Source organism: Bufo gargarizans, chromosome 3, assembly GCF_014858855.1.
Source record: "Bufo gargarizans isolate SCDJY-AF-19 chromosome 3, ASM1485885v1, whole genome shotgun sequence".
Lineage (NCBI taxonomy): Eukaryota > Metazoa > Chordata > Amphibia > Anura > Bufonidae > Bufo > Bufo gargarizans.
The window spans coordinates 80,605,231-80,627,566 of NC_058082.1; the positions used below are offsets into that span (position 1 = coordinate 80,605,231).

Sequence of the window (22,336 nt, forward strand, 5' to 3'; positions counted from 1 at the left end):
CACATAGGGTCATTCAGAATAACTTCACACACACCCGCTACTGTGTATTTCCAAGTCTAATTCTGTCACTAAACCCATACCTGTCACCCAGCGCCTAAATACTAGGCCTCAAATTTATATCCCGCTAAATCTCTCGTTACCGCTGTCCTGTTGTAGCTGGGAAAGTTATTTAGTGTCCGTCAAAGCACATTTTTTGTTCTGGGTTGAAGTACAATTCCCAATTTAGCAATTTCATAATTTAGTGGTTTCTGCTATATCAGAGCTATTTGAAATCTATCCCTAAAAGGGTATATAATATTCAAGGTGCACATTGGGTCATTCAGAATAACTTCACACACACCCGCTACTGTGTATTTTCAAGTCTAATTCTGTCACTAAACCCATACCTGTCACCCAGCGCCTAAATACTAGGCCTCAAATTTATATCCTGCTAAATCTCTCGTTACCGCTGTACTGTTGTTGCTTGGAAAGATATTTAGTGTCCGTCAAAGCACATTTTTTGTTCTGGGTTGAAGTACAATTCCCAATTTAGCAATTTCATAATTTAGTGGTTTCTGCTATATCAGAGCTATTTGAAATCTATCCCTAAAAGGGTATATAATATTCAAGGTGCACATTGGGTCATTCAGAATAACTTCACACACACCCGCTACTGTGTATTTTCAAGTCTAATTCTGTCACTAAACCCATACCTGTCACCCAGCGCCTAAATACTAGGCCTCAAATTTAAATCCCGCTAAATCTCTCGTTACCCACCGCTGTACTGTTGTTGCTGGGCAAGATATTTAGTGTCCGTCAAAGCACATTTTTTGTTCTGGGTTGAAATACAATTCCCAATTTAGCAATTTCATAATTTAGTGGTTTCTGCTATATCAGAGCTATTTGAAATCTATCCCTAAAAGGGTATATAATATTCAAGGTGCACATTGGGTCACTCAGAATAACTTCACACACACCCGCTACTGTGTATTTCCAAGTCTAATTCTGTCACTAAACCCATACCTGTCACCCAGCGCCTAAATACTAGGCCTCAAATTTATATCCTGCTAAATCTCTCGTTACCGCTGTACTGTTGTTGCTGGGCAAGATATTTAGTGTCCGTCAAAGCACATTTTTTGTTCTGGGTTGAAATACAATTCCCAATTTAGCAATTTCATAATTTAGTGGTTCCTGCTATATCAGAGCTATTTGAAATCTATCCCAAAAAGGGTATATAATATTCAAGGTGCACATAGGGTCATTCAGAATAACTTCACACACACGCTTCTGTGCATTTCCAAGTCTAATTCTGTCACTAAATCCATACCGGTCACCCAGCGCCTAAATACTAGGCCTCAAATTTATATCCCGCTGAATTTGAATACAATACATTGGGCCAAATAATATATTTGTTGTTGTGGTGAACCATAACAATGAGAAAAACATCTAGTAAGGGACGCGGACGTGGACATGGTCGTGGTGGTGTTAGTGGACCCTCTGGTGCTGGGAGAGGACGTGGCCGTTCTGCCACATCCACACGTCCTAGTGTACCAACTACCTCAGGTCCCAGTAGCCGCCAGAATTTACAGCGATATATGGTGGGGCCCAATGCCGTTCTAAGGATGGTAAGGCCTGAGCAGGTACAGGCATTAGTCAATTGGGTGGCCGACAGTGGATCCAGCACGTTCACATTATCTCCCACCCAGTCTTCTGCAGAAAGCGCACAGATGGCGCCTGAAAACCAACCCCATCAGTCTGTCACATCACCCCCATGCATACCAGGGAAACTGTCTCAGCCTCAAGTTATGCAGCAGTCTCTTATGCTGTTTGAAGACTCCGCTGGCAGGGTTTCCCAAGGGCATCCACCTAGCCCTTCCCCAGCGGTGAAAGACATAGAATGCACTGACGCACAACCACTTATGTTTCCTGATGATGAGGACATGGGAATACCACCTCAGCATGTCTCTGATGATGACGAAACACAGGTGCCAACTGCTGCGTCTTTCTGCAGTGTGCAGACTGAACAGGAGGTCAGGGATCAAGACTGGGTGGAAGACGATGCAGGGGACGATGAGGTCCTAGACCCCACATGGAATGAAGGTCGTGCCACTGACTTTCACAGTTCGGAGGAAGAGGCAGTGGTGAGACCGAGCCAACAGCGTAGCAAAAGAGGGAGCAGTGGGCAAAAGCAGAACACCCGCCGCCAAGAGACTCCGCCTGCTACTGACCGCCGCCATCTGGGACCGAGCACCCCAAAGGCAGCTTCAAGGAGTTCCCTGGCATGGCACTTCTTCAAACAATGTGCTGACGACAAGACCCGAGTGGTTTGCACGCTGTGCCATCAGAGCCTGAAGCGAGGCATTAACGTTCTGAACCTGAGCACAACCTGCATGACCAGGCACCTGCATGCAAAGCATGAACTGCAGTGGAGTAAACACCTTAAAACCAAGGAAGTCACTCAGGCTCCCCCTGCTACCTCTTCTGCTGCTGCCGCCTCGGCCTATTCTGCTGCTGCCGCCTCGGCCTCTTCCTCCGCCTCTGGAGGAACGTTGGCACCTGCCGCCCAGCAAACAGGGGATGTACCACCAACACCACCACCACCACCTCCGTCACCAAGCGTCTCAACCATGTCACACGCCAGCGTTCAGCTCTCCATCTCACAAACATTTGATAGAAAGCGTAAATTCCCACCTAGCCACCCTCGATCCCTGGCCCTGAATGCCAGCATTTCTAAACTACTGGCCTATGAAATGCTGTCATTTAGGCTGGTGGACACAGACAGCTTCAAACAGCTCATGTCGCTTGCTGTCCCACAGTATGTTGTTCCCAGCCGGCACTACTTCTCCAAGAGAGCCGTGCCTTCCCTGCACAACCAAGTATCCGATAAAATCAAGTGTGCACTGCGCAACGCCATCTGTAGCAAGGTCCACCTAACCACAGATACGTGGACCAGTAAGCACGGCCAGGGACGCTATATCTCCCTAACTGCACACTGGGTAAATGTAGTGGCAGCTGGGCCCCAGGCGGAGAGCTGTTTGGCGCATGTCCTTCCGCCGCCAAGGATCGCAGGGCAACATTCTTTGCCTCCTGTTGCCACCTCCTCCTTCTCGGCTTCCTCCTCCTCTTCTTCCACCTGCTCATCCAGTCAGCCACACACCTTCACCACCAACTTCAGCACAGCCCGGGGTAAACGTCAGCAGGCCATTCTGAAACTCATATGTTTGGGGGACAGGCCCCACACCGCACAGGAGTTGTGGCGGGGTATTGAACAACAGACCGACGAGTGGTTGCTGCCGGTGAGCCTCAAGCCCGGCCTGGTGGTGTGTGATAATGGGCGAAATCTCGTTGCAGCTCTGGGACTAGCCAATTTGACGCACATCCCTTGCTTGGCGCATGTGCTGAATTTGGTGGTGCAGAAGTTCATTCACAACTACCCCGACATGTCAGAGCTGCTGCATAAAGTGCGGGCCGTCTGTTCGCGCTTCCGGCGTTCACATCCTGCCGCTGCTCGCCTGTCTGCGCTACAGCGTAACTTCGGCCTTCCCGCTCACCGCCTCATATGCGACGTGCCCACCAGGTGGAACTCCACCTTGCACATGCTGGACAGACTGTGCGAGCAGCAGCAGGCCATAGTGGAGTTTCAGCTGCAGCACGCACGGGTCAGTCGCACTACAGAACAGCACCACTTCACCACCAATGACTGGGCCTCCATGCGAGACCTGTGTGCCCTGTTGCGCTGTTTCGAGTACTCCACCAACATGGCCAGTGGCGATGACACCGTTATCAGCGTTACAATACCACTTCTATGTCTCCTTGAGAAAACACTTAGGGCGATGATGGAAGAGGAGGTGGCCCAGGAGGAGGAGGAGGAGGAGGAGGAAGAGGGGTCATTTTTAGCACTTTCAGGCCAGTCTCTTCGAAGTGACTCAGAGGGAGGTTTTTGGCAACAGCAGAGGCCAGATACAAATGTGGCCAGCCAGGGCCCACTACTGGAGGACGAGGAGGACGAGGATGAGGAGGAGGTGGAGGAGGATGAGGATGAAGCATGGTCACAGCGGGGTGGCACCCAACGCAGCTCGGGTCCATCACTGGTGCGTGGCTGGGGGGAAAGGCAGGACGATGACGATACGCCTCCCACAGAGGACAGCTTGTCCTTACCCCTGGGCAGCCTGGCACACATGAGCGACTACATGCTGCAGTGCCTGCGCAACGACAGCAGAGTTGCCCACATTTTAACCTGTGCGGACTACTGGGTTGCCACCCTGCTGGATCCACGCTACAAAGACAATGTGCCCACCTTACTTCCTGCACTGGAGCGTGATAGGAAGATGCGCGAGTACAAGCGCACGTTGGTAGACGCGCTACTGAGAGCATTCCCAAATGTCACAGGGGAACAAGTGGAAGCCCAAGGCCAAGGCAGAGGAGGAGCAAGAGGTCGCCAAGGCAGCTGTGTCACGGCCAGCTCCTCTGAGGGCAGGGTTAGCATGGCAGAGATGTGGAAAACTTTTGTCAACACGCCACAGCTAACTGCACCACCACCTGATACGCAACGTGTTAGCAGGAGGCAACATTTCACTAACATGGTGGAACAGTACGTGTGCACACCCCTCCACGTACTGACTGATGGTTCGGCCCCATTCAACTTCTGGGTCTCTAAATTGTCCACGTGGCCAGAGCTAGCCTTTTATGCCTTGGAGGTGCTGGCCTGCCCGGCAGCCAGCGTTTTGTCTGAACGTGTATTCAGCACGGCAGGGGGCGTCATTACAGACAAACGCAGCCGCCTGTCTACAGCCAATGTGGACAAGCTGACGTTCATAAAAATGAACCAGGCATGGATCCCACAGGACCTGTCCGTCCCTTGTCCAGATTAGACATTAACTACCTCCCCATAACCATATATTATTGGACTCCAGGGCACTTCCTCATTCAATCCTATTTTTATTTTCATTTTACCATTATATTGCAAGGCTACCCAAAGTTGAATGAACCTCTCCTCTGCCTGTGTGCTAGGCCTAAATATATGCCAATGGATTGTTGCAGTGGTGGCTGACGTGAAGCCTCATTCTCTGCTATGACATGCAGACTGATTCTCTGGTGACATGAAGCCAGATTGTCTGTTACGGGACCTCTCTCCTCTGCCTGGGTGCTGGGCCTGAATTTATGACAATGGACTGTTGCAGTGGTGGCTGACGTGAAGCCTGATTCTCTGCTATGACATGCAGACTGATTCTCTGCTGACATGAAGCCAGATCCTCTGTTGCGGGACCTCTCTCCTCTGCCTGGGTGCTGGGCCTAAATTTATGAAAATGGACTGTTGCAGTGGTGGGTGACGTGAAGCCTCATTCTCTGCTATGACATGCAGACTGATTCTCTGCTGACATGAAGCCAGATCGTCTGTTACGGGACCTCTCTCCTCTGCCTGGGTGCTGGGCCTAAATTTATGAAAATGGACTCTTACAGTGGTGGGTGACGTGAAGCCTGATTCTCTGCTATGACATGAAGACTGATTCTCTGCTGACATGAAGCCAGATCCTCTGTTACGGGACCTCTCTCCTCTGCCTGGGTGCTGGGCCTAAATATCTGACAATGGACTGTTGCATTGGTGGCTGACGTGAAGCCTGATTCTCTGCTATGATATGAAGACTGATTCTCTGCTGACATGAAGCCAGATTGTCTGTTACGGGACCTCTCTCCTCTGCCTGTGTGCTAGGCCTAAATATATGCCAATGGATTGTTGCAGTGGTGGCTGACGTGAAGCCTGATTCTCTGTTATGACATGCAGACTGATTCTCTGGTGACATGAAGCCAGATCCTCTGTTACGGGACCTCTCTCCTCTGCCTGGGTGCTGGGCCTAAATTTATGAAAATGGACTGTTGCAGTGGTGGGTGACGTGAAGCCTGATTCTCTGCTATGACATGCAGACTGATTCTCTGGTGACATGAAGCCAGATCCTCTGTTACGGGACCTCTCTCCTCTGCCTGGGTGCTGGGCCTAAATTTATGAAAATGGACTGTTGCAGTGGTGGGTGACGTGAAGCCTCATTCTCTGCTATGACATGCAGACTGATTCTCTGCTGACATGAAGCCAGATTGTCTGTTACGGGACCTCTCTCCTCTGCCTGGGTGCTGGGCCTGAATTTATGACAATGGACTGTTGCAGTGGTGGCTGACGTGAAGCCTGATTCTCTGCTATGATATGAAGACTGATTCTCTGCTGACATGAAGCCAGATTGTCTGTTACGGGACCTCTCTCCTCTGCCTGGGTGCCGGGGCCTAAATATCTGAGAATGGACTGTTCCAGTGGTGGGTAACGGGAAGCCAGATTCTCTGCTATGATATGAAGACTGATTCTCTGCTGACATGAAGCCAGATTGTCTGTTACGGGACCTCTCTCCTCTGCCTGGGTGCCGGGGCCTAAATATCTGAGAATGGACTGTTCCAGTGGTGGGTGACGGGAAGCCAGATTCTCTGCTATGGAACCTCTCTCCAATTGATTTTGGTTAATTTTTATTTATTTAATTTTTATTTTAATTAATTTCCCTATCCACATTTGTTTGCAGGGGATTTACCTACATGTTGCTGCCTTTTGCAGCCCTCTAGCCCTTTCCTGGGCTGTTTTACAGCCGTTTTAGTGCCGAAAAGTTCGGGTCCCCATTGACTTCAATGGGGTTCGGGTTCGGGACGAAGTTCGGATCGGGTTCGGATCCCGAACCCGAACATTTCCGGGATGTTCGGCCGAACTTCTCGAACCCGAACATCCAGGTGTTCGCTCAACTCTACTCAACTCTAATCGTGACCCAATGGTAGAAAGTAACAATGGTTGTCACCTCTTTGCACCATACCCACAGTTTATAACATGTAATTGCCAGCTTTGGGGGCCTTTCTGGACACGATAACAAATCTAGCTGTTTTAGCAGAACACTTTGTACCTCTTTCGGGTTTCATTTGCTGCTCTCATCCCATGCTTGACGGCTGAAGATCAATTCATTAAATAAGTAAGAACAACTTTTGCTGATTGATGGCTTCTTTCTGCCTTTGTGCCGCTGTGCGGAGACTTCATAAGTCAGCTGTGCACATTACATTTTAAGAAGCTATTTTACCTTATTCAAAACCATTTCAATCTACAGTATGTTGTAGGAACTTAATGCATTTCACATTATGCATTCAATTCCAAGGTAGGATTTATGTATCATTATGTTACCACCACATTAACACAGACTAAATGTCTGTTCACTTCGTCTGAAAATTATACAGAATACACTGTTGTTATTAACACATTGGCACGTACATGTCCTGGTAACACAACTGGGTAAGTGAATCATAGATTAAAGGGATGGTCTATATTATTTTTAATCCTCTCCACCACCCATAGAGACCTGTACAGGGAACTACACTTATCTGCTCCCCACCGCTACATTTCAGCTCTGTGGCTCCAATTCTGTCTTTACTGCACTTCTGATCCGCGGCTGTAAGGTTTTTTTGCATGGAGAAGGGTGTCACGCATACCGCTGCAGCCAATGACCAGCCGCTTGGAGACACATCCACACTGAAGCCAGTTATTGGTTGCAGTGGGGTACATGAACCTTATCCATGTAGGAAGTTTACATGTAGGGACTGGAAGTGCAGTGAAGACAGGCCAAGACCCATGGAGTCAGAACCGAGCAGGGGAGAAGGTAAGTACAGTTCCCGTTATAGGTCTGGCTGGGTGGAGGGGGGTTTAAAAATAAATAAATCATGGACAACCCCTGTAAAGTGAATCTGCCAGCTTAATGCTGCCCAGTGTAAGGACGACACATCATAGCTAAAGGTCTAGAATATCTAGAATATTGGAAATTACGAATATATATCACTATATTCTAAATATTCGCAAATTCTCGAAGTGCCAATATTCGCGATTAATATTCGCGAATCAAGACATGGCATTTTAACGTAAAAAAAAAAATGCAGCAAAATATTGGGTGTTGTCGTGGTAGAATTTAGGTATGATCCCTGAACAATGTCCCAAGACTGGAATAAAAGTAGTATTTATGTTTAACTATTTATGCACCAGATTACTCTTTCATTGTGAAGCCTGCCAAAAGAGCAGATTGAATTTACAGTCTAAATGACGGATCAACGAGAACCTGATTGTTCTGTAGCTTCATGTTATAACTACACTTCTTTTCTTCCTACCTCATGGAACTTTCTATGACCTGTTTATAATGGAGATTCAATTAATACTTTAATAATAAGTGAGAGGTCACCGGTGATGGTTGAATGCTCTATTTACACCATTAAAATGAATTGTTCTGGCAACTGGTAATGGAATATCACAGCTTTGCTCAGACTGGTGTCATTCCACGTTCACATCATTATTTTTGTGTCGTTCTTAGTGCTGATAAACATTACTGCTTGACACAAAAAACCAACTAGTGAGCGTACATGGCCATTGTTTTATATGGAGCTGTGATAGGGCTTCCATAGATGCACACAGGACCTCGACCTCCATAGCACTCAGAGTTTTATGTCAAATTATTTGGATGAATTCAGTACAAAAACTTTTGGGTGTGTTTCATTAGACCATTAGGTGTTCTCTCAACATTGCTTCTTCCATGTTCATGATCCCTAACTGCAAATATCTTAGTAGATTTCAGGATGCATTTTTTATGTAACCTCTGTCCGTGAGAGTCCCCGGGCAATTAATGGTGCCAGTAGGGATCTCTTTTAAAATGGGATTTTCCAAGCAACATTTATCCTCCAGCCACAGGATAAATGTCTGATCACTGCAGGTTCGACAAAGGGGACCCGGAGGTTCTAATTCTAATCCTATGAGGATGGTGAGGTGGTGCACGTGCTAAGTCGGTCACCAGGAAATTAACTGTTGAAGGAATTTTAATATCGATGACCTATTCTCAGGATAGGTCATCAATACTGGATTGGCGGGGTCCGATACTCAGGACCCTTGCTAATCAGCTGGTTGAAGAGACGGTCACGCTCCGTGTGAGCACAGCCTTCCCTTGTTTGTTTAGTGCGCTGTCGATGGTGAGCAGGTGCAATTATAAGCCTCATTCGTATTTAAGTGTATACTTCAGAGCCGTCACATTGAAGTGAATGGGACAGCTTGTAGTTACTGTACACCTACTAGCCACTGTGCTGTCGACAGCGAGCAGGTAAACCAACAAGGGAAAGCTGCACTCACTCAGAGAGCGACCATCTCTTCAACCGGGGATGCCGGGTGTTGGACCCCCACTGATCTGGTATTGATGACCTATCCTGAGAATAGGTCATCGATATTAAAATCCAGGAAAACCCCTTTAAACTAAGCACTATGTCTTGTAGGGTGTTTACATAGTGATCCATTGCTTCATTCTGGGAAAAAATACTTTTAATCCATATGTAGATGAGCAGTTTAGGGCATTGAGGGTGGGCCCAAGTCACTCTGTGCACCCTCCTTCCTCTGCCAGCCTCTACCTCAACTATTGATTGATAGGGCAGGTTCCTGCTTAGTCCTATCACCTGGTCCTGCCAATCAAGAAGGAGAGGGAAGTGCTTTCAGAGGAAGCATGAAGAGCAAGAGTGCACAGAGTGGCTTTAACTTCTCATTTGCATATGATTTAGCTACCAGACCGTTAGCTATGATGTGTCGTCCTTACACTGGGCAGCATTAAGCTGGCAGATTCACTTTACAGGGGTTGTCCATGATTTATTTATTTTTAAACCCCCCTCCACCCAGCCAGACCTATAATGGGAACTGTACTTACCTTCTCCCCTGCTCGGTTCTGACTCCATGGGTCTTGGCCTGTCTTCACTGCACTTCCAGTCCCTACATGTAAACTTCCTACATGGATAAGGTTCATGTACCCCACTGCAACCAATAACTGGCTTCAGTGTGGATGTGTCTCCAAGCGGCTGGTCATTGGCTGCAGCGGTATGCGTGACACCCTTCTCCATGCAAAAAAAAACTTACAGCCGCGGATCGGAAGTGCAGTAAAGACAGAATTGGAGCCACAGAGCCGAAATGTAGAGGTGGGGAGCAGATAAGTGTAGTTCCCTGTACAGGTCTCTATGGGTGGTGGAGAGGATTAAAAATAATATAGACAATCCCTTTAATCTATGATTCACTTACCCAGTTGTCTTACCAGTAGAGTTGAGCGAACACCTGGATGTTCGGGTTCGAGAAGTTCGGCCGAACATCCCGGAAATGTTCGGGTTCGGGATCCGAACCCGATCCGAACTTCGTCCCGAACCCGAACCCCATTGAAGTCAATGGGGACCCGAACTTTTCGGCACTAAAAAGGCTGTAAAACAGCCCAGGAAAGAGCTAGAGGGCTGCAAAAGGCAGCAACATGTAGGTAAATCCCCTGCAAACAAATGTGGATAGGGAAATGAATTAAAATAAAAATTAAATAAATAAAAATTAACCAAAATCAATTGGAGAGAGGTTCCATAGCAGAGAATCTGGCTTCCCGTCACCCACCACTGGAACAGTCCATTCTCAGATATTTAGGCCCCGGCACCCAGGCAGAGGAGAGAGGTCCCGTAACAGAGAATCTGTCTTCATGTCAGCAGAGAATTAGTCTGCATGTCATAGCAGAGAATGAGGCTTCACGTCAGCCACCACTGCAACAGTCCATTGGCATATATTTAGGCCCAGCACCCAGGCAGAGGAGGGAGGTCCCGTAACAGAGAATCTGTCTTCATGTCAGCAGAGAATTAGTCTGCATGTCATAGCAGAGAATGAGGCTTCACGTCAGCCACCACTGGAACAGTCCATTCTCAGATATTTAGGCCCCGGCACCCAGGCAGAGGAGAGAGGTCCCGTAACAGAGAATCTGTCTTCATGTCAGCAGAGAATTAGTCTGCATGTCATAGCAGAGAATGAGGCTTCACGTCAGCCACCACTGCAACAGTCCATTGGCATATATTTAGGCCCAGCACCCAGGCAGAGGAGAGAGGTCCCGTAACAGACAATCTGGCTTCATGTCAGCAGAGAATCAGTCTGCATGTCATAGCAGAGAATCAGGCTTCACGTCACCCACCACTGCAACAGTCCATTGTCATAAATTTAGGCCCAGCACTAGTGTTGAGCGGCATGTCCCATATTCGAATTCGCGAAATTTTGTGAATATTCGAAAGAATATTCGTAAAATATTCGCGATTATTCAAATTCGTTATTATTTCGCATATGCGATAATTCGAATTATCGCATAATACATATGCTATGCAAAATTCACATGTGCGCTAATGAAATCGCCTTACGAAGATTCGCAACTCAATTCAATCACTAATGTATGAATGCAATGCCCTTTGCCTCTGTTCTGGGACAAGTGTAGATATTCGCATGTGCGCTAATAAAATCGCCTTACGAAGATTCGCACCTCAATCACTTTCTAGGGAATGTGAGACTTTTGGGAATCAATCGAGATACAGTGGGGGGTGATGACAGTAGTTGACAGAGTACAGATCAATGTAATCTGTAAGGTGGAAAGTAAAATAAAAAATACGAATATTCGTAAATCGAATTTTACGAAGTTCTACGTATTCGCGAATATGGTGCTATACTATATGAATGCACAGGCCTTTGCCTCTCTGTTCTGGGGACAAGTGTAGATATTTGCATTTGCGTTAATAAAATCGCCTTACGAAGATTCGCAGCTCAATTCAATCACTAATGTATGAATGCAAAGCCCTTTGCCTCTGTTCTGGGACAAGTGTAGATATTCGCATGTGCGCTAATAAAATCGCCTTACGAAGATTCGCAACTCAATTCACTAATGTATGAATGCAAAGCCCTTTGCCTCTGTTCTGGGACGTGCCGATATTCGCATGTGCGCTAATAAAATCGCCTTACGAAGATTCGCGCCTCAATCACTTTCTAGGCAATGTGAGTAAGATCTGAGCTGTTGGACCTTTGGGAAACAATCAATTATATGTGTACTGTAATTTTGTGGGGGGGGGGGGGAAACAAAAAACGAATATTCGTTTTTACGAATATATAGCACTATATTCGAAATATTCGCGAAATCGCGAAGTTGCGATATTCGCGAAAAAAATTTGCTTTTCGAATATTCGCGCTCAACACTACCCAGCACCCAGGCAGAGGAGAGAGGTCCCGTAACAGAGAATCTGGCTTCATGTCAGCAGAGAATCAGTCTTCATATCATAGCAGAGAATCAGGCTTCACGTCACCCACCACTGTAAGAGTCAATTTTCATAAATTTAGGCCCAGAACCCAGGCAGAGGAGAAAGGTCCCGTAACAGACAATCTGGCTTCATGTCAGCAGAGAATCAGTCTTCATATCATAGCAGAGAATCAGGCTTCACGTCACCCACCACTGCAACAGTCAATTGTCATAAATTTAGGCCCAGCACCCAGGCAGAGGAGAGAGCTCCCGTAACAGAGGATCTGGCTTCATGTCAGCAGAGAATCAGTCTGCATGTCATAGCAGAGAATGAGGCTTCACGTCACCCACCACTGCAACAGTCCATTGGCATATATTTAGGCCTAGCACACAGGCAGAGCAGAGAGGTCCCGTAACAGACAATCTGGCTTCATGTCAGCAGAGAATCAGTCTGCATGTCATAGCAGAGAATGAGGCTTCACGTCACCCACCACTGCAACAGTCCATTGGCATATATTTAGGCCTAGCACACAGGCAGAGCAGAGAGGTCCCGTAACAGACAATCTGGCTTCATGTCAGCAGAGAATCAGTCTGCATGTCATAGCAGAGAATGAGGCTTCACGTCACCCACCACTGCAACAGTCCATTGGCATATATTTAGGCCTAGCACACAGGCAGAGCAGAGAGGTCCCGTAACAGACAATCTGGCTTCATGACAGCAGAGAATCAGTCTGCATGTCATAGCAGAGAATGAGGCTTCACGTCAGCCACCACTGCAACAGTCCATTGGCATATATTTAGGCCTAGCACACAGGCAGAGCAGAGAGGTCCCGTAACAGACAATCTGGCTTCATGACAGCAGAGAATCAGTCTGCATGTCATAGCAGAGAATCAGGCTTCACGTCAGCCACCACTGCAACAGTCCATTGTCATAAATTTAGGCCCAGCACCCAGGCAGAGGAGAGAGGTCCCGTAACAGAGAATCTGGCTTCATGTCAGCAGAGAATCAGTCTTCATATCATAGCAGAGAATCAGGCTTCACGTCACCCACCACTGTAAGAGTCAATTTTCATAAATTTAGGCCCAGAACCCAGGCAGAGGAGAAAGGTCCCGTAACAGACAATCTGGCTTCATGTCAGCAGAGAATCAGTCTTCATATCATAGCAGAGAATCAGGCTTCACGTCACCCACCACTGCAACAGTCAATTTTCATAAATTTAGGCCCAGAACCCAGGCAGAGGAGAAAGGTCCCGTAACAGACAATCTGGCTTCATGTCAGCAGAGAATCAGTCTTCATATCATAGCAGAGAATCAGGCTTCACGTCACCCACCACTGCAACAGTCAATTGTCATAAATTTAGGCCCAGCACCCAGGCAGAGGAGAGAGCTCCCGTAACAGAGGATCTGGCTTCATGTCAGCAGAGAATCAGTCTGCATGTCATAGCAGAGAATGAGGCTTCACGTCACCCACCACTGCAACAGTCCATTGGCATATATTTAGGCCTAGCACACAGGCAGAGGAGAGGTTCATTCAACTTTGGGTAGCCTCGCAATATAATGGTAAAATGAAAATAAAAATAGGATTGAATGAGGAAGTGCCCTGGAGTCCAATAATATATGGTTATGGGGAGGTAGTTAATGTCTAATCTGGACAAGGGACGGACAGGTCCTGTGGGATCCATGCCTGGTTCATTTTTATGAACGTCAGCTTGTCCACATTGGCTGTAGACAGGCGGCTGCGTTTGTCTGTAATGACGCCCCCTGCCGTGCTGAATACACGTTCAGACAAAACGCTGGCTGCCGGGCAGGCCAGCACCTCCAAGGCATAAAAGGCTAGCTCTGGCCACGTGGACAATTTAGAGACCCAGAAGTTGAATGGGGCCGAACCATCAGTCAGTACGTGGAGGGGTGTGCACACGTACTGTTCCACCATGTTAGTGAAATGTTGCCTCCTGCTAACACGTTGCGTATCAGGTGGTGGTGCAGTTAGCTGTGGCGTGTTGACAAAAGTTTTCCACATCTCTGCCATGCTAACCCTGCCCTCAGAGGAGCTGGCCGTGACACAGCTGCCTTGGCGACCTCTTGCTCCTCCTCTGCCTTGGCCTTGGGCTTCCACTTGTTCCCCTGTGACATTTGGGAATGCTCTCAGTAGCGTGTCTACCAACGTGCGCTTGTACTCGCGCATCTTCCTATCACGCTCCAGTGCAGGAAGTAAGGTGGGCACATTGTCTTTGTAGCGTGGATCCAGCAGGGTGGCAACCCAGTAGTCCGCACAGGTTAAAATGTGGGCAACTCTGCTGTCGTTGCGCAGGCACTGCAGCATGTAGTCGCTCATGTGTGCCAGGCTGCCCAGGGATAAGGACAAGCTGTCCTCTGTGGGAGGCGTATCGTCATCGTCCTGCCTTTCCCCCCAGCCACGCACCAGTGATGGACCCGAGCTGCGTTGGGTGCCACCCCGCTGTGACCATGCTTCATCCTCATCCTCCTCCACCTCCTCCTCATCCTCGTCCTCCTCGTCCTCCAGTAGTGGGCCCTGGCTGGCCACATTTGTACCTGGCCTCTGCTGTTGCCAAAAACCTCCCTCTGAGTCACTTCGAAGAGACTGGCCTGAAAGTGCTAAAAATGACCCCTCTTCCTCCTCCTCCTCCTCCTCCTCCTGGGCCACCTCCTCTTCCATCATCGCCCTAAGTGTTTTCTCAAGGAGACATAGAAGTGGTATTGTAACGCTGATAACGGTGTCATCGCCACTGGCCATGTTGGTGGAGTACTCGAAACAGCGCAACAGGGCACACAGGTCTCGCATGGAGGCCCAGTCATTGGTGGTGAAGTGGTGCTGTTCTGTAGTGCGACTGACCCGTGCGTGCTGCAGCTGAAACTCCACTATGGCCTGCTGCTGCTCGCACAGTCTGTCCAGCATGTGCAAGGTGGAGTTCCACCTGGTGGGCACGTCGCATATGAGGCGGTGAGCGGGAAGGCCGAAGTTACGCTGTAGCGCAGACAGGCGAGCAGCAGCAGGATGTGAACGCCGGAAGCGCGAACAGACGGCCCGCACTTTATGCAGCAGCTCTGACATGTCGGGGTAGTTGTGAATGAACTTCTGCACCACCAAATTCAGCACATGCGCCAAGCAAGGGATGTGCGTCAAATTGGCTAGTCCCAGAGCTGCAACGAGATTTCGCCCATTATCACACACCACCAGGCCGGGCTTGAGGCTCACCGGCAGCAACCACTCGTCGGTCTGTTGTTCTATACCCCGCCACAACTCCTGTGCGGTGTGGGGCCTGTCCCCCAAACATATGAGTTTCAGAATGGCCTGCTGACGTTTACCCCGGGCTGTGCTGAAGTTGGTGGTGAAGGTGTGTGGCTGACTGGATGAGCAGGTGGAAGAAGAGGAGGAGGAAGCCGAGAAGGAGGAGGTGGCAACAGGAGGCAAAGAATGTTGCCCTGCGATCCTTGGCGGCGGAAGGACGTGCGCCAAACAGCTCTCCGCCTGGGGCCCAGCTGCCACTACATTTACCCAGTGTGCAGTTAGGGAGATATAGCGTCCCTGGCCGTGCTTACTGGTCCACGTATCTGTGGTTAGGTGGACCTTGCTACAGATGGCGTTGCGCAGTGCACACTTGATTTTATCGGATACTTGGTTGTGCAGGGAAGGCACGGCTCTCTTGGAGAAGTAGTGCCGGCTGGGAACAACATACTGTGGGACAGCAAGCGACATGAGCTGTTTGAAGCTGTCTGTGTCCACCAGCCTAAATGACAGCATTTCATAGGCCAGTAGTTTAGAAATGCTGGCATTCAGGGCCAGGGATCGAGGGTGGCTAGGTGGGAATTTACGCTTTCTATCAAATGTTTGTGAGATGGAGAGCTGAACGCTGGCGTGTGACATGGTTGAGACGCTTGGTGACGGAGGTGGTGGTGGTGGTGTTGGTGGTACATCCCCTGTTTGCTGGGCGGCAGGTGCCAACGTTCCTCCAGAGGCGGAGGAAGAGGCCGAGGCGGCAGCAGCAGAATAGGCCGAGGCGGCAGCAGCAGAAGAGGTAGCAGGGGGAGCCTGAGTGACTTCCTTGGTTTTAAGGTGTTTACTCCACTGCAGTTCATGCTTTGCATGCAGGTGCCTGGTCATGCAGGTTGTGCTCAGGTTCAGAACGTTAATGCCTCGCTTCAGGCTCTGATGGCACAGCGTGCAAACCACTCGGGTCTTGTCGTCAGCACATTGTTTGAAGAAGTGCCATGCCAGGGAACTCCTTGAAGCTGCCTTTGGGGTGCTCGGTCCCAGATGGCGGCGGTCAGTAGCAGGCGGAGTCTCTTGGCGGCGGGTGTTCTGCTTTTGCCCACTGCTCCCTCTTTTGCTACGCTGTTGGCTCGGTCTCACCACTGCCTCTTCCTCCGAACTGTGAAAGTCAGTGGCACGACCTTCATTCCATGTGGGGTCTAGGACCTCATCGTCCCCTGCATCGTCTTCCACCCAGTCTTGATCCCTGACCTCCTGTTCAGTCTGCACACTGCAGAAAGACGCAGCAGTTGGCACCTGTGTTTCGTCATCATCAGAGACATGCTGAGGTGGTATTCCCATGTCCTCATCATCAGGAAACATAAGTGGTTGTGCGTCAGTGCATTCTATGTCTTTCACCGCTGGGGAAGGGCTAGGTGGATGCCCTTGGGAAACCCTGCCAGCGGAGTCTTCAAACAGCATAAGAGACTGCTGCATAACTTGAGGCTGAGACAGTTTCCCTGGTATGCATGGGGGTGATGTGACAGACTGATGGGGTTGGTTTTCAGGCGCCATCTGTGCGCTTTCTGCAGAAGACTGGGTGGGAGATAATGTGAACGTGCTGGATCCACTGTCGGCCACCCAATTGACTAATGCCTGTACCTGCTCAGGCCTTACCATCCTTAGAACGGCATTGGGCCCCACCATATATCGCTGTAAATTCTGGCGGCTACTGGGACCTGAGGTAGTTGGTACACTAGGACGTGTGGATGTGGCAGAACGGCCACGTCCTCTCCCAGCACCAGAGGGTCCACTAACACCACCACGACCATGTCCACGTCCGCGTCCCTTACTAGATGTTTTTCTCATTGTTATGGTTCACCACAACAACAAATATATTATTTGGCCCAATGTATTGTATTCAAATTCAGCGGGATATAAATTTGAGGCCTAGTATTTAGGCGCTGGGTGACCGGTATGGATTTAGTGACAGAATTAGACTTGGAAATGCACAGAAGCGTGTGTGTGTGAAGTTATTCTGAATGACCCAATGTGCACCTTGAATATTATATACCCTTTTAGGGATAGATTTCAAATAGCTCTGATATAGCAGAAACCACTAAATTATGAAATTGCTAAATTGGGAATTGTACTTCAACCCAGAACAAAAAATGTGCTTTGACGGACACTAAATATCTTGCCCAGCAACAACAGTACAACGGTGGGTAACGAGAGATTTAGAGGGAATTAAATTTGAGGCCTAGTATTTAGGCGCTGGGTCACCGGTATGGATTTAGTGACAGAATTAGACTTGGAAATACACAGTAGCGGGTGTGTGTGAAGTTATTCTGAATGACCCTATGTGCACCTTCAATATTATATACCCTTTTAGGGATAGATTTCAAATAGCTCTGATATAGCAGAAACCACTAAATTATGAAATTGCTAAATTGGGAATTGTACTTCAACCCAGAACAAAAAATGTGCTTTGACGGACACTAAATATCTTGCCCAGCAACAACAGTACAGCGGTGGGTAACGAGAGATTTAGAGGGAATTAAATTTGAGGCCTAGTATTTAGGCGCTGGGTCACCGGTATGGATTTAGTGACAGAATTAGACTTGGAAATGCACAGAAGCGTGTGTGTGAAGTTATTCTGAATGACCCTATGTGCACCTTCAATATTATATACCCTTTTTGGGATAGATTTCAAATAGCTCTGATATAGCAGGAACCACTAAATTATGAAATTGCTAAATTGGGAATTGTACTTCAACCCAGAACAAAAAATGTGCTTTGACGGGCACTAAATAACTTTCCCAGCTACAACAGGACAACGGTAACGAGAGATTTAGAGGGATTTAAATTTGAGGCCTAGTATTTAGGCGCTGGGTCACCGGTATGGATTTAGTGACAGAATTAGACTTGGAAATACACAGTAGCGTGTGTGTGAAGTTATTCTGAATGACCCTATGTGCACCTTCAATATTATATACCCTTTTAGGGATAGATTTCAAATAGCTCTGATATAGCAGAAACCACTAAATTATGAAATTGTTAAATTGGGAATTGTACTTCAACCCAGAACAAAAAATGTGCTTTGACGGACACTAAATATCTTGCCCAGCAACAACAGTACAGCGGTGGGTAACGAGAGATTTAGAGGGAATTAAATTTGAGGCCTAGTATTTAGGCGCTGGGTCACCGGTATGGATTTAGTGACAGAATTAGACTTGGAAATACACAGTAGCGGGTGTGTGTGAAGTTATTCTGAATGACCCTATGTGCACCTTCAATATTATATACCCTTTTTGGGATAGATTTCAAATAGCTCTGATATAGCAGGAACCACTAAATTATGAAATTGCTAAATTGGGAATTGTACTTCAACCCAGAACAAAAAATGTGCTTTGACGGGCACTAAATAACTTTCCCAGCTACAACAGGACAACGGTAACGAGAGATTTAGAGGGATTTAAATTTGAGGCCTAGTATTTAGGCGCTGGGTGACAGGTATGGGTTTAGTGACAGAATTAGACTTGGAAATACACAGTAGCGGGTGTGTGTGAAGTTATTCTGAATGACCCTATGTGCACCTTCAATATTATATACCCTTTTAGGGATAGATTTCAAATAGCTCTGATATAGCAGAAACCACTAAATTATGAAATTGCTAAATTGGGAATTGTACTTCAACCCAGAACAAAAAATGTGCTTTGACGGACACTAAATATCTTGCCCAGCAACAACAGTACACCGGTGGGTAACGAGAGATTTAGAGGGAATTAAATTTGAGGCCTAGTATTTAGGCGCTGGGTCACCGGTATGGATTTAGTGACAGAATTAGACTTGGAAATACACAGTAGCGGGTGTGTGTGAAGTTACTCTGAATGACCCTATGTGCACCTTCAATATTATATACCCTTTTTGGGATAGATTTCAAAGAGCTCTGATATAGCAGGAACCACTAAATTATGAAATTGCTAAATTGGGAATTGTATTTCAACCCAGAACAAGAAATGTGCTTGAACGGACACTAAATAACTCGCCCAGCTACAGCACTAGGGACAGATTTAGCTGGATATAAATTTGAGGCCTAGTATTTAGGCGCTGGGTGACAGGTATGGGTTTAGTGACAGAATTAGACTTGGAAATACACAGTAGCGGGTGTGTGTGAAGTTATTCTGAATGACCCTATGTGCACCTTCAATATTATATACCCTTTTAGGGATAGATTTCAAATAGCTCTGATATAGCAGAAACCACTAAATTATGAAATTGCTAAATTGGGAATTGTACTTCAACCCAGAACAAAAAATGTGCTTTGACGGACACTAAATATCTTGCCCAGCAACAACAGTACAGCGGTGGGTAACGAGAGATTTAGAGGGAATTAAATTTGAGGCCTAGTATTTAGGCGCTGGGTCACCGGTATGGATTTAGTGACAGAATTAGACTTGGAAATACACAGTAGCGGGTGTGTGTGAAGTTATTCTGAATGACCCTATGTGCACCTTCAATATTATATACCCTTTTTGGGATAGATTTCAAATAGCTCTGATATAGCAGGAACCACTAAATTATGAAATTGCTAAATTGGGAATTGTACTTCAACCCAGAACAAAAAATGTGCTTTGACGGGCACTAAATAACTTTCCCAGCTACAACAGGACAACGGTAACGAGAGATTTAGAGGGATTTAAATTTGAGGCCTAGTATTTAGGCGCTGGGTGACAGGTATGGGTTTAGTGACAGAATTAGACTTGGAAATACACAGTAGCGGGTGTGTGTGAAGTTATTCTGAATGACCCTATGTGCACCTTCAATATTATATACCCTTTTTGGGATAGATTTCAAATAGCTCTGATATAGCAGAAACCACTAAATTATGAAATTGCTAAATTGGGAATTGTACTTCAACCCAGAACAAAAAATGTGCTTTGACGGACACTAAATATCTTGCCCAGCAACAACAGTACAGCGGTGGGTAACGAGAGATTTAGAGGGAATTAAATTTGAGGCCTAGTATTTAGGCGCTGGGTCACCGGTATGGATTTAGTGACAGAATTAGACTTGGAAATACACAGTAGCGGGTGTGTGTGAAGTTACTCTGAATGACCCTATGTGCACCTTCAATATTATATACCCTTTTTGGGATAGATTTCAAAGAGCTCTGATATAGCAGGAACCACTAAATTATGAAATTGCTAAATTGGGAATTGTATTTCAACCCAGAACAAGAAATGTGCTTGAACGGACACTAAATAACTCGCCCAGCTACAGCACTAGGGACAGATTTAGCTGGATATAAATTTGAGGCCTAGTATTTAGGCGCTGGGTGACCGGTATGGATTTAGTGACAGAATTAGACTGGGATATGGCCAAAAAATGAACAGACTATTGCTGGTTAAATGCACTTGGTGTGACAGCTTCACCCTGATGTAGGCTTTAGCCAAAAAACAACCACACCATTGAGGGTTAAATGCACTTGGTGACAGGCGCAGCTTGCCCCTGATTTTGTATATGGCCAAAAAATGAACAGACTATTGCTGGTTAAATGCACTTGGTGTGACAGCTTCACCCTGATGTAGGCTTTAGCCAAAAAACAACCACACCATTGAGGGTTAAATGCACTTGGTGACAGGCGCAGCTTGCCCCTGATTTTGTATATGGCCAAAAAATGAACAGACTATTGCTGGTTAAATGCACTTGGTGTGACAGCTTCACCCTGATGTAGGCTTTAGCCAAAAAACAACCACACCATTGAGGGTTAAATGCACTTGGTGACAGGCGCAGCTTGCCCCTGATTTTGTATATGGCCAAAAAATGAACAGACTATTGCTGGTTAAATGCACTTGGTGTCACAGCTTCACCCTGATGTAGGCTTTAGCCAAAAAACAACCACACCATTGAGGGTTAAATGCACTTGGTCGCAGCTTGTGCTGGCGCACCACAAGACACAAAATGGCCGCCGATCACCCCAGAAAAATGAGACTGACAAACGGTCTGTGCAGCCTAAAAACAGTGAGCAATTGAGGATCAGCAGCTCAATGATCCACAGCTGCAGATCGATCAGTTAATCAAGTCCTTTGGAGGAGTTAATCTGCCTAATCTCGCCCTACTGTCGCAGCCGCAACCTCTCCCTACGCTAATCAGAGCAGAGTGACGGGCGGCGCTATGTGACTCCAGCTTAAATAGAGGCTGGGTCACATGGTGCTCTGGCCAATCACAGCCATGCCAATAGTAGGCATGGCTGTGATGGCCTCTTGGGGCAAGTAGTATGACGCTTGTTGATTGGCTGCTTTGCAGCCTTTCAAAAAGCGCCAAGAAAGCGTCACAAAAGCGCGAAGAAAGCGACGAACACCGAACCCGAACCCGGACTTTTACGAAAATGTCCGGGTTCGGGTCCGTGTCACGGACACCCCAAAATTCGGTACGAACCCGAACTATACAGTTCGGGTTCGCTCATCCCTACTTACCAGGACATGTACGTGCCAATGTGTTAATAACAACAGTGTATTCTGTATAATTTTCAGACGAAGTGAACAGACATTTAGTCTGTGTTAATGTGGTGGTAACATAATGATACATAAATCCTACCTTGGAATTGAATGCATAATGTGAAATGCATTAGGTTCCTACAACATACTGTAGATTGAAATGGTTTTGAATAAGGTAAAGTGGCTTCTTAAAATGTAATGTGCACAGCTGACTTATGAAGTCTCCGCACAGCGGCACAAAGGCAGAAAGAAGCCATCAATCAGCAAAAGTTGTTCTTACTCATTTAATGAATTGATCTTCAGCCATCAAGCATGGGATGAGAGCAGCAAATGAAACCCGAAAGAGGTACAAAGTGTTCTGCTAAAACAGCTAGATTTGTTATCGTGTCCAGAAAGGCCCCCAAAGCTGGCAATTACATGTTATAAACTGTGGGTATGGTGCAAAGAGGTGACAACCATTGTTACTTTCTACCATTGGGTCACGATTTCTAATCGGACATCTTCCTGGACATTGTGTGTTCCCAGAAGGTTACATGGGGGATGTG

At 47.2% G+C, this 22,336-nt stretch overlaps 1 protein-coding gene across 1 annotated transcript in view; it reads right to left on the reverse strand.

Annotated features, from left to right (window-relative positions):
* MTUS2 (microtubule associated scaffold protein 2) overlaps window positions 1-22,336 on the reverse strand; it is a 457,672-nt gene that overhangs the window by 338,824 nt on the left and 96,512 nt on the right. Inside the window, exon 5 of the mRNA XM_044286799.1 lies at window positions 8,103-8,117. Coding sequence (XP_044142734.1) covers window positions 8,103-8,117 — 15 coding nt within the window. The remainder of the gene's footprint in view (window positions 1-8,102; window positions 8,118-22,336) is intronic.